At 45.0% G+C, this 15265-nt stretch overlaps 1 protein-coding gene across 4 annotated transcripts in view; it reads right to left on the bottom strand.

Moving 5' to 3' along the window:
- Positions 1 to 15265, bottom strand: part of LOC118778538 (calmodulin-regulated spectrin-associated protein 1-B-like) — a 70017-nt gene that overhangs the window by 37122 nt on the left and 17630 nt on the right. For all 4 annotated transcript variants that reach the window (XM_036530109.1, XM_036530110.1, XM_036530112.1 and 1 more), the window contains exon 3: positions 6268 to 6530. In XM_036530109.1, the coding sequence (XP_036386002.1) occupies positions 6268 to 6530 (263 nt within the window). The remainder of the gene's footprint in view (positions 1 to 6267; positions 6531 to 15265) is intronic.

The following is a 15265-nucleotide window of genomic DNA, read 5'->3' as shown; positions in this document are numbered from 1 at the left end:
ATACTTTTGTCCATATATAAGTATTGAACAACAATAGAGCATGAGAAACAACAGATTATTGGCAGTCACTGGCTATGAAATACAGCTCTCAACAATGCATCTGCAAATGTGGATGATTTAGAACAAATGTGGATGATTTACAACAAATGTGGATGATTTACAACAAATGCTAAACAGTACCAAAATATAAAGTTTTACTCACTGTCATTGAGAAGCAGTATCTCTGAAAAAATACTCTCAAATAATAAATAATAAATCTCTCAAATAATTCTGAGATAACACTGGATTGTGTGTGTGGATGGGCCTGCCTTGCTACACAACACATGATGCACAGAATTTCAGAGTATGTGCACTGCAGATGTACTTGTGTGTGTAGATGTGTTGTGTGTGTGTGTGTGTGTGTGTGTGTGTGTGTGTGTGTGTGTGTGTGTGTGGTGGGTAAATTAGTTTTGTTTAACTCAATTATGCATCAACCTAAAGTTTGTTTATGGCTAGAAGTACATCATACAGTATCTTTGCGATATGCAAATCGGCAACAGAAATAAACATTAGCTATGTTTGGCAAAAATTAGCTCGGACCAAAAGCACCAATGAAAAGATATTTCTTGGTTGTGAATGGGCAACGAGAGACAAGTGAACTTGACATATTCAGGTAAAGCTCTACTTGCATTAACTAGTTAGTAGCGCATCATTGGGCAAGATTAGGGTACGATACAAAGTAGCAAATATCGCAATATCATTTTCTGACTTACGAAATGGATTGTAATATTTTTGGATCACGATATGTGAAATTTCGATTTATTGTCCCATCCCTATTATACAGGCATGTTAGCCTGCAATTTACGTAGGTCACAATTTTATCCATTTATACAGCTGGATATTTACTGAGGCAATTGTGGATAAGACACCTTGGCCCAAGGGTACAACGGCAGTGCCCCAGCCTGTAACTGAGCCTGCAACCTTTCAGTTACTAGCTCTGCTCCTTATAAGAACATAAGAACATATGATGACGAGAACAGGCCATTCGGCCCAACTAAGCTCGCCATTTCTTAATTAAAGAGTATCCAAAACTGCATCAAGTCTAGACTTGAACTCAGCAAGGGTCTCTGCCTCAACTACATGACCTGGCAACCTATTCCATGTATTGATAACTCTTTGTGTAAAATAATATTTCCTTACATCAGTGCGGAACTTACTTTTAACTAGTTTCCATTTATGTCCTTTTGTTTTACAGACTGAACTCACCCTAAAGAATCTATTATAGTTAACCTTATTGATTCCTTTTATAAATTTAAATACCTCAATTAAATCACTCCTAAGCCTCCTCTCGCTTAATCTAAATAGGTTAAGTAACTTGAGTCTTTCCTCATAGCATTTATATTTCATGCCAGGAACTAATTTAGTTGCCCTTCTTTGAACCTTTTCTAAAGCTTCAGTATCTTTTTTATAGTGCGGTGCCCAGAACTGCACACAGTATTCCAGGTGTGGTCTGACTAAGGCATTGTATAATTTCAATATAACCTCTTTAGATTTATACTCAATACTTTTGGCTATATATCCCAGCATCCTGTTGGCCTTTTATACTGCTACAGCACACTGCCTAGATCCTGTTAAGCTTGGGTCAACCATTACTCCCAAGTCCTTTTCAAATTGAGCACATTCTAGTTTTTTTCCACCCATGAAGTAGTCTTGTCTAAGGTTCTTATTTCCTCCATGCAAGATTTTACATTTATCTAAATTGAAAGTCATCTGCCAGGTATCTGCCCACTTTTGGATGCTGTTTAGGTCTTCCTGTATTACCTTAGTTGATTCTATACTGTTGGCTAGACCCCCTAGTTTTGTGTCATCTGCAAATTTTACTATTTTACTTCTAACCTCTGCATCAAGATCATTTATGTATATAAGAAATAGCAAAGGCCCCAACACTGATCCCTGCAGGACTCCACTTCATACAGGACCCTGCTCTGATACAATTCCTCCCACAGTTAGTCTGCTTTCTATTAGACAACCAACTTCGAACCCACTCGGTGATAGCTCCTGTAATTCCCGCAGATGTCATTTTCAATATGAGTCTCTTGTGCGGAACTTTGTCAAATGCCTTTTGAAAGTCCAAATAGATAATATCATAAGCCTGGTTTGAGTCCAGACATGCTGTAGCTTCTTCAATGAAGTCCAGGAGGTTTGTTAAGCACGACCTCCCTCTGCGAAAACCGTGTTGGCTATCATTTAGAACACCATTTCGTTCCAGGAATAATTCCAAATTATCCCTAATGATGGATTCCAGTATTTTGCACGCGATGCAAGTTAAGCTGACAGGCCTATAATTTCCTGGTTCAGTCCGGTCTCCTTTCTTGTAGATAGGTACTACACTGCCATGTTTCCAGTCATCTGGTATTTCTCCAGATGATTTATACATTGAATCAACTACAACTGAGAATGATTCTTTCAATGGATGCGCAAGTCACATTTATCCTAGAAGCCAGTAGAAGTGTGCTTTATTTCATTTTGAACAGTGCTTGCCTCCAAATACACCAAGACTCCATGTGATGGTTTTGGGGGGTGGGGTAGTCCAACATTATGAGCCCCTGCCTCTACAGCTGTTTCCTGCCTTCTCTCAGGTAGCAACGCTAGTTTGAAGCGCTTGCTAGCGCTCTCTCTCTCTCTCTCTCTCTCTCTCTCTCTGAGACACATACAGCCTCCAAGCTGCCGGTGAGCTCAGGGGGTTGCCATGGAAACCATCCCATCAGTCTGGAGCGGGGCGCTGCGGCTTCCGTCAGCACGTAGCGCGTGCCTGTGATGTTCCGGAGCTTTTCTTAACACATTTAATAGGATTTAGCCTCACAGAGTCTGTTTACACACCGCCTTCTCCCACAAGTGCAACACGACGCTGTCAAAGGGCCGACCCGGCCAAGGGGAGATGGGCGAGAGACGCCCAGGTGATGATCAGTTTCCATGGCAGCCTGATCAAGGAGGTGGAGCTACGCAGAGTCAGTAACCAGACGCAGTGTATACGTGTGGTATTTGAAAATGGGAGTAATCAGACTGTAGGAAGGCTGGGACCGCTGCTCACCCTGCTGAGTCATAGCAGTCCTCACAGGGGAGCCACATGGACACATCCTCGCAACCAGCAGAACATTGACATCAGCCAATCAGAATGTGAAAATATCAACAATGTGAGGAAAATCGCTCCATTGGTCAACACCAAAAATAATGGTCGGATCACACTTGATAACTTTGTGTTGTCTCAAAGATGACTGACAAAAGATACATTGCCAGTTAAATGAGGAGCACTCAGCTAGTGCTGTGCTGTCACTATTCTTCATACACAGGAACAGAGCCAGAGTGGCAGGGAGCAGGGTGAATGAATGTGTCTGCTCTAAAAGAGCTCACTGCAGTAGCAGAGTAGAGAGGGAGAGGGGGAAAAGAGGTGGTGCAGGGAGACAGGAAGTACAGAGGCTTCAAACGGAGACGTGCGGAATTGCTTCAGTAAGGCACTGTCAGCAGCCGAGTTCATCTGCACTCCTTTGATCTTTTCTGTCTTTGCTGGTCTGAAACAGCGAGCGAAAACCATTCATTTCTATTCAGTTTCTGTTTCATATGGATACTCCCAGTGTTTTACCTGGAAACTGGTGGAAACTGGTCATAATTTAGCAGACATGTGACCACTTATTATCAGAGCCAGCCTGGTCTTAAAAAACCCAGTAGTGAAAATCCGCATTGGTCCATCTCTAAACCGGCTTTCTCTGGCCGCTGACGGAGGAACGCTCGGCTTGCCGCTCCCGCTGGGGGCTCCTGGATGAGGGCACGCGCATTGCTGCTGCTCCCGCTGTGAGTTTGGCCAGGGAACACTGGCAGAGGGAGGGCAGCAGATGGCCTTCCTGCACTCATCTCTGGGCGCTGATGATAAAACTCAGCCACACAGGCTGACTGTGACACACAGATCTCGTCACTGTTACACGCCAAACGCTGAACCCTGGAGCTTCCAGCAGCTCACAGTGGTAAGCACTCAGTTACATTTCTTCATTCATTCACTCACTCCTCACTAGCAGAAACATGCCTTTACATGGCCATTACAGCAGTAACCATCCAGCTGCATTTCTTCATACGTTCATTCCACAGACTAGCAGAGCCATGGTATTAGAATGAAATTAAGCCCCTTTCACACATGCACTGGACGCCGGAACGTATCCAGCCCTTAGCCAGAGGAGCTGTATGTGAGAACACAAATGTCCAAATCAGTCGGACCGGACATGTGACAGACTTCTTTCTGCCAGCTCCCTAGTACAAAGTCCGCCTCATGTCGGAGTGAGCCCATGTGTGAATAGAGCAGGCAACGTTCCGGACAATCCACCGCGAGCGAGTGGGCGTGTTGATGACGTTTCTATTATGTGACTGGCGCAAAACCGGAAGAATACAAACATCTGCCTCGTACTCTTTTCCACGTGTCTGTACATAGCTTTCCACTGTTTCGTTGACATTGCGAATGTCCAAATACATGCTATTTTGAGTCCAATGATCATTAAAGAGATAGTTAGCTATAGCTATACTGCCAAAATTTGTCTCTTACGATGATTAATAACGTTGGTTAGTAGTTTAATATCTGGTTAGTAGCTAGCTAAGCTGTAGCTAAGTAATAGTGATAGGTATAGTGAGATAGGTGAACTGGTGACCTAACATTACATAGCAAACAACAAAAACTTACCTTATTGTTCTAATAAATGTATAATCAATAATAAATTATGTATACCGGTAGCACCATTTGGAAGGCTATGTGTGATTTTATTATAGGCTGCCCAAAAGTACAACAGCTATGTTCGCCTTCTCCTCCTCTGTGCCACATTATGTACCCGTACCACGAAAAGGTAGGACACTGAAAAGAAAAAAATTGAAAATACTTCAACTCGCGAATACTTTAGGTGATCTCGTCAATACTTTTCACTCGCGACAATGCAAGTGGCGTCTAACTGGAAAATACCTCGAGGAAATCTGGACGTTTCTAAATTCGCAATGATTTCAAGCGACAACATAACATACTACAAATGTAATTATTAATGGTCGCATAATGGGTACTACACTGAAAAATAGCATGCGGTATACAGTATATACTTGTGTAGTATGCAGTACACAGTATGCAGTAGGCGGTTTCGAATACAGCCACTGCGATTTCTGCAGCGTAATTTTTGCGTCATGTCCTGCCTCCTGCACGGTCTACCCAGGCACCACCCCTCACCAAAACCAAAGCGGAGTATTTCCTGTAGGTGAGAATGCATCTGTCACAGACAATCTCCTGTTGCGTGCTACATGTGTGAAAGGGCAATTCCGGCCAAGTTGCGGACCTGATTCTCCGCACTTTGTCCGGAGTTCATATATGAAAACGGCCTGATAGTGGTAAGAATCCAGTAACGTTTCTTGTAGTACAGACAATGGCTGTGGAAGTTTTGCAGTCAAACACCTACTATCTCACAGTTCAAACGAGACCAGCCTACCACTATTCAAACCAGCTAGATATTTGCACAGTGATGTCATTCTGCGTATTAGCAAAGTTATTCAAAACAGCGTGAACAATCCCCCGTGATGTGTATTTGCATCACAGTTATCTAACGCTCTGCAGCTACCCAGGATAACATCCTTCTTTTAGTAATAACAAACATGCTAGACTGAGGAAGCAGATTTAACCAGTTCAACAGACACAGCAGACAAGCAGTGCGTACATTACATTATTGGCATTTAGCAGACACTCTTACCCAGAGCAACTTACATCAGTTACAATGTTATCCATTTATACAGCTGGAAATTTTCTGAGGAAACTGGGGGTTAAGTACCTTGCCCAAGGGTACACAAGCAGTGCCCCAGCAGGAATCGAACCGGTCATGAGTCATGCTCCTTAACCACTGTACTACACTGCCGCCCACCACATACCTGTACAAAAACTAAATTACACAAAAATATTTCACAGGATCAACTGCATTAAAAACCGCTGTCAGCGAGATTACATGTAAATACAATGGCATGAACAATGGCAGTTACTGTGTGGCTAATCGGGCATTAGATAACAGATCTACGGCCGGAAGAGCTGGATAGCTTACATCCTGCTGTATCACCTGAGAAACAGACTGCCGCCATCAACATTCAACACACACAAGTCAGACTGAGCTCTCAGCTGGGGCAAGTGAAACCACAAAACCAGCTACCCTCTAAGGGGACCCAAATACCCATCAGGGACATCAACCCCCGCCCCCCCGACCCAAATGGCCCTGGGATGCTCACCATCTTGATGGGCACGCAGGCAAGGTCAGACTCGGAGACGGGCGTGTCATCGCTCTCCATTACATAGATACCCTTACGGGATAGGGCCTGGATGACGGACTGGTGGGACTGCAGCGTGGCCACCTGGTCCCCCTTGAGGATGAGGCCACACACACGGCAGTACAGCTCGCTGGACAGCAGCAGCCGGATCACAGGAGGCTTGATGTGCTCCTGCTCGTACTGGTCCGTGTAGAAGGGGTCCCGCAGGTCCTCTGGGATGTGGTCTGGAAGAGGAGGAGGGGGACACGGTTAGCACCGGGGGGTGGGGGGGGCTCGAAACCTGGCCGACTTGGAACAACACACATCAGCGCTCAGGATTCCATTATTAACAACTAAACATTTGACTGCTGGGTTACTTGCAAGCACAGACCCACAGCCACAAGCACACAAATAGTGAACGTGCTGACGGCTGAGTCACAGGTTCCCTGGAGTTGTTCATTAGCTGCCATTTGCTGAGTCAGCCTCACTGCCCTGTTTGTAACAAAAGCAGCACTGGCCCATGTCGGGAGGAGGAAATGATCAGTAAAATCAGCCACTGAGAAAATAGCACATTGTTCAATACCACCACCAGGACACTGCCCACATTGTAACAGGCCCAGATTGCCCCTCTCTCCCTCTCTCTACAGAGTTCTGCACTGTAGCATAGTCACACACTGGTGCTTCTCAAATGACAGCACCTGTAAGTAAGTTGGGGTGTGTGGATGTGTCAATGCACTGAAAACACACACACACACACACACACACACACACCTACACCTACACCAACCTGTCCATGCACACATCATACAGCAGTCTCACACACAGCGGCAGGATTCTGACCAGGGTTGCAAGTGTGTGGAACTGTATGTGATTGGCTGCAAAACTTGTGGGTGGTTCTCTCTTCTCATGTTCCCTCATTAGCACAACGCAAACTCTTCAGTCTCAGGTGCCCTGATAAGTGACAGCCTGGAGTTCTGCCTTACAGAATTTGAATGACATCACAGTGCCAAGCTAACACGGGAAGGTGGGTTGCAACGGAGTGATGACGCAGCTGTGTTGCACTCCACAGCTCTGCAGCACACTAACTGCCACCCCCCGCCCCTGACGCAGAGCCATCAATCCTGCAGCCTGAGGGCAACTGGGAGCCAGGGACAGCCAGCCTGTCTCTCCACACTCAGCTCACCATACACACCACACATGCGTGAGCAGCCAGCCTCTCTCTCCACACTGAGCTCACCCTGTGAGCAGCCAGCCTGTCTCTCCACACTGAGCCCACCCTGTGAGCAGCCAGCCTGTCTCTCCACACTCAGCCCACCCTGTGAGCAGCCAGCCTGTCTCTCCACACTGAGCTCACCCTGTGAGCAGCCAGCCTGTCTCTCCACACTCAGCCCACCCTGTGAGCAGCCAGCCTGTCTCTCCACACTCAGCCCACCCTGTGAGCAGCCAGCCTGTCTCTCCACACTCAGCCCACCCTGTGAGCAGCCAGCCTGTCCACACTCAGCCCACCCTGTGAGCAGCCAGCCTGTCTCTCCACACTGAGCTCACCCTGTGAGCAGCCAGCCTGTCTCTCCACACTGAGCTCACCCTGTAAGCAGCCAGCCTGTCTCTCCACACTCAGCCCACCCTGTAAGCAGCCAGCCTGTCTCTCCACACTCAGCCCACCCTGTAAGCAACCAGCCTGTCTCTCCACTAGGGCTGTACCCAAATATTTGACTATTCGGGTATTCGTTCATTGGGTAGGTATTCGGTTTTCAGTTTTGGGATTCAGATATTCATTTTTTGTTTTTTTTTTGCTAAATGTAGGCTATCAATAGAGACGAACTGCAAAATAGCTACATTTTGTCAGCACATTCTTGCACTACATTTATACTTTTTAATTGTACTGTTAAAATGTGGAAATATATATATAGCCTACCATCTCAGCTTGGGCACCTGACATCCCTCTCACTCACAAGAGTGAACATCACAGTGATGGGAAATAAAAAGTAGGCGATCATCCTTCCCGAGTCATGCTCAGCACCCCGATGCCCGAAGCTTCAAATATTCGCAGTTGATTACTACCGAAGCTCTGGAGCCCAAATGGTATTCGGGACTGCCCTGCTCTCCACAACTAGCTACATATCGCACTCCCGCAACTCAGCCTGTCCCTCTGTACTGAACTCACCCTGCATTTCTGTGAGCAGCCAGCCTGTCTCTCCGTACTGAATGCAACCTGCACTCCTGTGAGCAGCCAGCCTGTCTCTGCACACTGATTTTACACTGCTCTCCGACAAGCAGCCAGCACATTAATAGATTTTCTCTCTCTTTCTGTTGTGCTTTCCAGCAGGGAGCAGAGAGCCAGGCAGCTCACGCTGCGGTCCATCAGTAAGCTCCATCTGGCAGGCAGACAGTGGTCACACCGCTGCAGTGAGACACTGGCTCTGCACTCCTTCCCATAGTGAGGGGCCGGCCCTGCACCCCTTCCCGTAGTGAGGGGCTGGCTCTGCACCCTTTCCCATAGTGAGGGGCTGGCTCTGCACCCCCTGCCATTTTGAGGGGCTGTATGCAGATATAGCCCTGTGCTTTGGATCTCAACACATACCTGACTCACCGTGGCCAGGTTCAGCCAGTTAGGGCAGTGAGGGGTCCCACAGGTCTTACACAGTGTACTGGTGCACTCACAGATCCTGCATACCCTGCTAGCACACTGACAATCCTGCACAGTCTGCCATTGCACTCACATGTTCTACATATTCTGTCAGTGTACAGTGTAGCGGTACATTCGGAGGTTCTACACTGTGTGCTAGGACATTTGCAGGTTCCATACAACGGGCTGGTGCACTCACAGCAGCAGGAGGGCTTCCCATGCACAAGACAGATAAGATCAGTGGAGATGAGTGACAAGGAGTGACGAGGGACAAGTGATGATGAGGGTGATGAGATTTCCTCTGCGTTGATGGTAAACACCCGTTGTCAAAGAGTCAAAAGATATGCAGCCAGAGTTTTAAAAGCAAAAGCCAGGCTTAGCACCACCAAGTCCGCCAGGGAGGGGGATTTATTTTTACCCCCAGAAGCTCAGCATCAGCACCAATCACACCTAGGACTGAGGAGCCAGGAGTTAAAGTCACCGCCCTGCAACTTCATCAACAGCACTATTCAACTCCAGCAGCTCGACCTACGCTCTCAACCGAAACGAGCTTCACCCATCTCCAGCAGCTCGACCTACACTCTCAACCAAAACGAGCTTCACCCATCTCCAGCAATTCAGCCTACACTCTCAACCAAAACGAGCTTCACCCATCTCCAGCAGCTCGACCTACACTCTCAACCTTTCTTGTTTTACACTTCAATGCATGTGTATTGAATGTTAAATAAATTCATAATGAAAACCAGAGTTAAGAGTGTAATTTCTCCTGCCAACTGTCTGTTTGCATACGGTGCTGCTGAGTTTCAGAAACAATGGCAGCTGCTCTGGTCGCAAAACCAAATGTAACTTGGAGCCAGCCAATTTAGAGAAGTACATTGAAGAAGTACATGGAGAGTACATCGAATTTGAGAAGAAGAAGTACATCGAATTTGAGGTCTCACCTAGCTACCTATTATGCAACTATTGAAGTGCAGTGCATCGAAATCTGAATCAATAATTTGTGCCAATAATTATATCATAGTGTGTATTAGTTATCAACATAAAATATGTAATTATAAATAAAAATTAGTAGCATAGCATAGCTTCCTATGTGGATACCGATGTGGGTTTTAACCGAACGTAAAGCGAAAGCAAAGCAAACCGAAAGCAAAGCAGCTAGCTAGCTAGCTATACAAGTTTATGAAATGTCTTACCTCAAACTCTTTGACATACACAGACATTACTGTATATGGGGCTGACCGATTGACATTGCTGAGAAACTGGTTGTCATTTACTTATACAAAAGTGAATAAGTTAGCTAACTACTTTACATTACGCTGTCAACTCCACATAAGTGACACAGGTCTGTAGGAATAGGATATCACTACAAGGAACCGAGCCAGCAAAGTCAACAAAGATGATCTGTGTGGTTGTTGATGTTTACCTAATTTGCATATCCAGTCCTATAAAAGCCAATTTCGCGGTTATTATTATTGTAGCGTGTTATTGGTGATCACAGAGCGAGAGAATGGCGAGTGTTGTACGTAGTGAGTTTTTTAGTTGGGACAGTGACAGCGAGGAGGAGTTTTTTGGTTTTGAAGAAGAGGAGCTGGAGGGGTTGATAGAGAGGTGGCTGAAGAGGAGGGAGAGAAGGAGGGAGAGGTGGAGGGGGAGGAGGAGGGAGAGAGGGCACTCCATGGCAGCGGCGAATGACGTCAGGTTGATGCTAGCTTGTCCAGGAGACGACAAGGCACCTCTGAGGGAAGAAGAGGACGGGAGTTTTCAAACCTTCCCAGGCCTGATCCACAGCGAGTATGGAGTAACAGTGATCCGGTGAATTATTTTCTGTCCATGTTTTCACCTGACATGATCGATCTGATGGCGACTGAAACCAACAGGTATGTTGAGGCTGTGCAAGCTCTCGAGCTAGCACCGAACGCTCGCCTGAGGGAATGGAAGCCCACAGATGCGGCAGAGATGGAAGTTTTTCTTGCAGATTAGATACAGATTATCTTAGGACTTCTGAAAAAAATGAAAATTGCCAATTACTGGAGTTCAGACAGACAGTCACTGATGTGGACACCGAATTTTTCCTGTGTCATGTCCCGAAATCGATTCCAAATCATCAGCTCCTGTTTACATTTTAATGACAAGGCTTTGAGAGTTGAGAGAGAACACCCAAACTACAACCTGCTTTTCAAACTTCGACCTCTTTTGGACAAAGTGCTGAGAAACTTCAAATGTGAGTACTACCCACGGAAAAATCCAATGATAGATGAATCTATGGTTTCCTATCGCGGAAGAATTTTTTTTAGGCAGTACATTCCGACAAAGAGCTACCCTTTTGGAACGAAAAACTTTGTCCTCACTGATGCGAAAACTAACTACACGTACCTGTGGGATGTCTACACTGGAGGAGCCTATCAGTTCGATAGGGCTGTGGGCATAGGCCATTCTGCCATTATCAATCTCCTCAGAAATGCTGGACTGCTGGAGAAGGGTCATGTTGTTTACATGGACAACTTTTATTCCTCACCTGAACTGTTTCAGAGCCTTCACAGGGCAAACAGAGGAATGCCTCCCCAGCTGAAGACCCTGAAGCTAAATCCAAGTAAACTTATGTTTATATAAGTTATTTATGCACTATTGTATATTGCACTTACTCTTTGAATATATAACTACTGAATTTGCATTTATATGTACTTTTACTTGCAGTGTATTTATGTTATGTTATTTTGTTTACATTCATACCATTGTCACTTTTTATAACTGACAATTATCTGAATGTTCACTCCATGCTAACTTACTAGCACTTGGACGGTACTTATATTTACTATCTGATAAGTTAATCATTCTCCCAGTGCTTTTTAAGCCATCTGTAATGAAAGAATAATATTTTCAAGCACAGTAAATGAATATTTGTAATGATTTGGCTTATGTGTAGCCCCCTTCTTCATCTTGTTAGTCACTGTTGGAAATACCTTTTATAAATGAGATATCCTTTTTCGGCTATTTTACATCACGTAATACTGGAGTTGTTAGACTTTGGAGACAGATAAATACATTGTTTTATCAGAAGGTTCATTTTCTCACTGTTGGCGGCCATATTGGCTTGGCACTGTAGGGGGTCAGTGTTCCAGAACCATCTGGCAGTTAATGTGTTAATTGTGTTTGTGGCGATGCAGCATCGCGATACATCGAATAGCCATTTTTAGCGCAATAACAGCTATCCCCGGTATGTGGCGTTAGGTTTTTTTTCCCCGTATGTTTAGTCATACCTGACGCGGGAGCACACTTCAAGTTCAGTGAAATGCTTCCGGGGCAGAAAAATATCACTTGTATCTATATGCTGGTTAGCTTACCTATTAGTAGGGCTGCTCGATTATGGAAAAAATCATAATCAGGATTATTCTGGTCAATACTGAGATCACGATTATTTAACACGATTACTCTTTGACTTTGGAAACATCATGCATTTATCGAACTTTAAAAAAAGCATTTGTGTTTTTAACAGTGGATTTTCTTGAACTTTAACCCTTTCACACGTAACTTATTTTTATGCCATGTAGTGCGTGTGTTAGCTGGTTCCTTATGTTTTCATTAGCATTATTAAGCTTCTCATAGTTTTCAGTTAGCATTTGCTATATTTTTTAACGTTAAACTGCTGTTTCCTCAAAGTTAAAATTTGCTAGAATTTTTCCAATTTAGTGTTCTAATCGCACCGGTTTTAGCATACGCACTAAACGGCAAATCATATTGGTGTGAACATATGCGCGAAATATAATTCAACGGAAAAACAAAATATGTAAAAAAATAAATGTAAAAAAGAGATAATTATATGGATGCACCAAATCCAAGATTCGGTTTCGGAAACCCCCTAATCTTAAACGCTGGATTCAGTATTTGGCTGAACCCTAAAAATCAAGATATGGTGCACCCCAAAAATATTTATTTATTTATTTATTTAGAAAATCGCCCATCCCTACTAAAACACACTAAAGCATACGTTTTCACTCTTTATCTTTGTAGCCATGTGTTTCTATCTACCACATGGAAGCAGCATAGTGCTGTTGCTGTGATATCAACATTGAATAGATACGAGTGGTGTTTTTCCCCCAGAAGCATTTCACATAGCCTCGGAAAACTGGAGTGTGCTCCCGCATCAGGTATGACTAAAGGGAAAAAAAAAACATACAGGGGAAAAAACCTAACGCCACATACCGGGGATAGCTGTTATTGCGATAAAAATAGCTATTCGATGCATCGCGATGCAGCATCGCCACACCTCTAAAAGTCAGTATATAAAAAGAAAGCTGAGCAGACAATGTGCTGAAAATGCAGTCAGATTATCAACCTCTCAGAGACCACCCACAGGTGCTGGAGGTGTGGCCATGTGGTAGCGCCTCCAGTAGAAGTGTTTATTCCAGGACCAAGTGCAGCCCCTGATACTGTAAACAGAGCCACCGCCCACTGCTCCGGCCACGCCCAGCCAGAGGAAAGCAGCCACAGTCACGGCTCCCTGCTCTTCACATTAGAGTTCCCATCAAAACGCTAATGCATGCTGGCAGCTGGCCCCCAGCCACCACGGTGCAGCTGAAAGACTGCTGGGAGAGGTCTGGCTGCGGCTGCCCAGAGACCCCCTTCTCCTAGACCCCACTGCCACCGCACCAACTGGTGCCACACCAAGAGGGATGGACACTGCTCCGGGGGGGGATTGCAATGTCAGCCCCTCCCACTCTCGACCCGGCCCCTCCCAGCTCCTGCCCCACTGCTGAGCCTTTGTTCCAACCTTCCCCAGGCCACACCCTCCAAACAAGGAGTGAAACGCATTCAGCAACCTCAGACACTCTGTATTCCATTTTGTGACTGTTCAAATGACCACGTGCCATCATTGATTTAGCAGTTGTCAGCGCCTGAGCAAAATAAAAAAAAATAACTGTCCCACTGAATGCTTTTTGCAGATGAGTACTAGTTTATTTACACAACCAAGTAGTGGCAATCAGCAAATTAAAAAATTTGGTCCAGACATGCATTTACTTCTGAAAGAGTAATGAACACTAAGGAAATTTCACTTAGTATATGTTTCAAATTTCACTGAGAAATAACACTTTTCTACATAAATAGCAGGTTCTCACTGTAACAACAGCAGACACAAGCAATGAGGCATAACCAATAAGAAAGCTGAAGGTGAAGGCTGGTTCTGCCCCCTCCATCACAGGACCTCTAAAATGCCCAAATCCCCAACACCCTTACCAGTGACAACAACACAGAGTGTGTTGTCCCTCAGAATCAGTTTACTGGCTACGAGGATCTATTGCCTTCTTTCCTGTTTCTCCCAGACTATGGCATTACCTCTTTCACACTTTTCTGTGAAAAAAGCAAGCTGACCACTCGTAGGAATAAACATGATTCAGAGTAGTGCGTTTGCATGCTGGGAACTATAGGGACATATGGAAACTGTCACATGTCTCGATGGCAGCAATTGGATATCACCAAATACAATTCTAACACCTTTTTCATGTTATACTTCACGAGGTGACAGGCTGGAATTTAAAAGCAATACAACCTCTAACAGGTCTTTAAGGATTCCTCATTTTCATATTATAACTGTAATTATTCTGTTTTGTTGTCAATTCTATTGGAATAATGGGTATTACATTTGTTATCAAAGGTTATGAGCATGTTTTACAATTATTTTGAGAAAAAAAAAAAACGGATGCCTTTTGGGAAAACAGAGAGCTGTCTGTATTTGAATATGCTATGCTAACACCGATACAGCAGAAGCAGCAGCGCCATTCCCCTCAGAGCGCCCACGCCATGACGCACTCCTTTCCTGCTGTTCAGCATGGCCAGAACAAAGGGCTACAGAGAAGACTCCCTGCTAGTGGTCATTAGGGCAGTGACAAAGGGCTCACAAACCACACACGCACACACACACACACACACACACAGATGGGCCGCTCCAGACGGGCAGGTACAGAGCAGCCATGGGCAGCCATGCTTTGGTGTGTGTCTCCTTCATTTTGAATTTCACCCTTGACTTGGAAAGAACTCTCTAAGTGTGCTTGCATTAATCTCTCTGTGCTAACACACCACGCGCTGAAGTTAATGGAAAGACACACAAGTCGCAATTCACCTCAATGTCAGAAATAAGATTTATCTGAGATTTGATGCACACTGAATATGGGTAAAAAGATCACTTTTGGGGCTTGCCAAAACATGTAAGTCTGACCCACCATAACAGAGCTTAGCGTAGCCCCCCCATTTGTGTGCCGTGTAAACCGTCTAAGATGAGATCTCTGAAGGGGACCTCTGTCTAATCCCGAGACTGACCTGACCTTTCCCTTTCTTTGAGAAAGCCCCCGTCACTAGGGG

Source organism: Megalops cyprinoides, chromosome 5 (assembly GCF_013368585.1).
Source record: "Megalops cyprinoides isolate fMegCyp1 chromosome 5, fMegCyp1.pri, whole genome shotgun sequence".
NCBI classification, from domain to species: domain Eukaryota; kingdom Metazoa; phylum Chordata; class Actinopteri; order Elopiformes; family Megalopidae; genus Megalops; species Megalops cyprinoides.
Note: the sequence above shows the minus strand (reverse complement) of the source record. Positions and strands in the feature narration are given on the sequence as shown.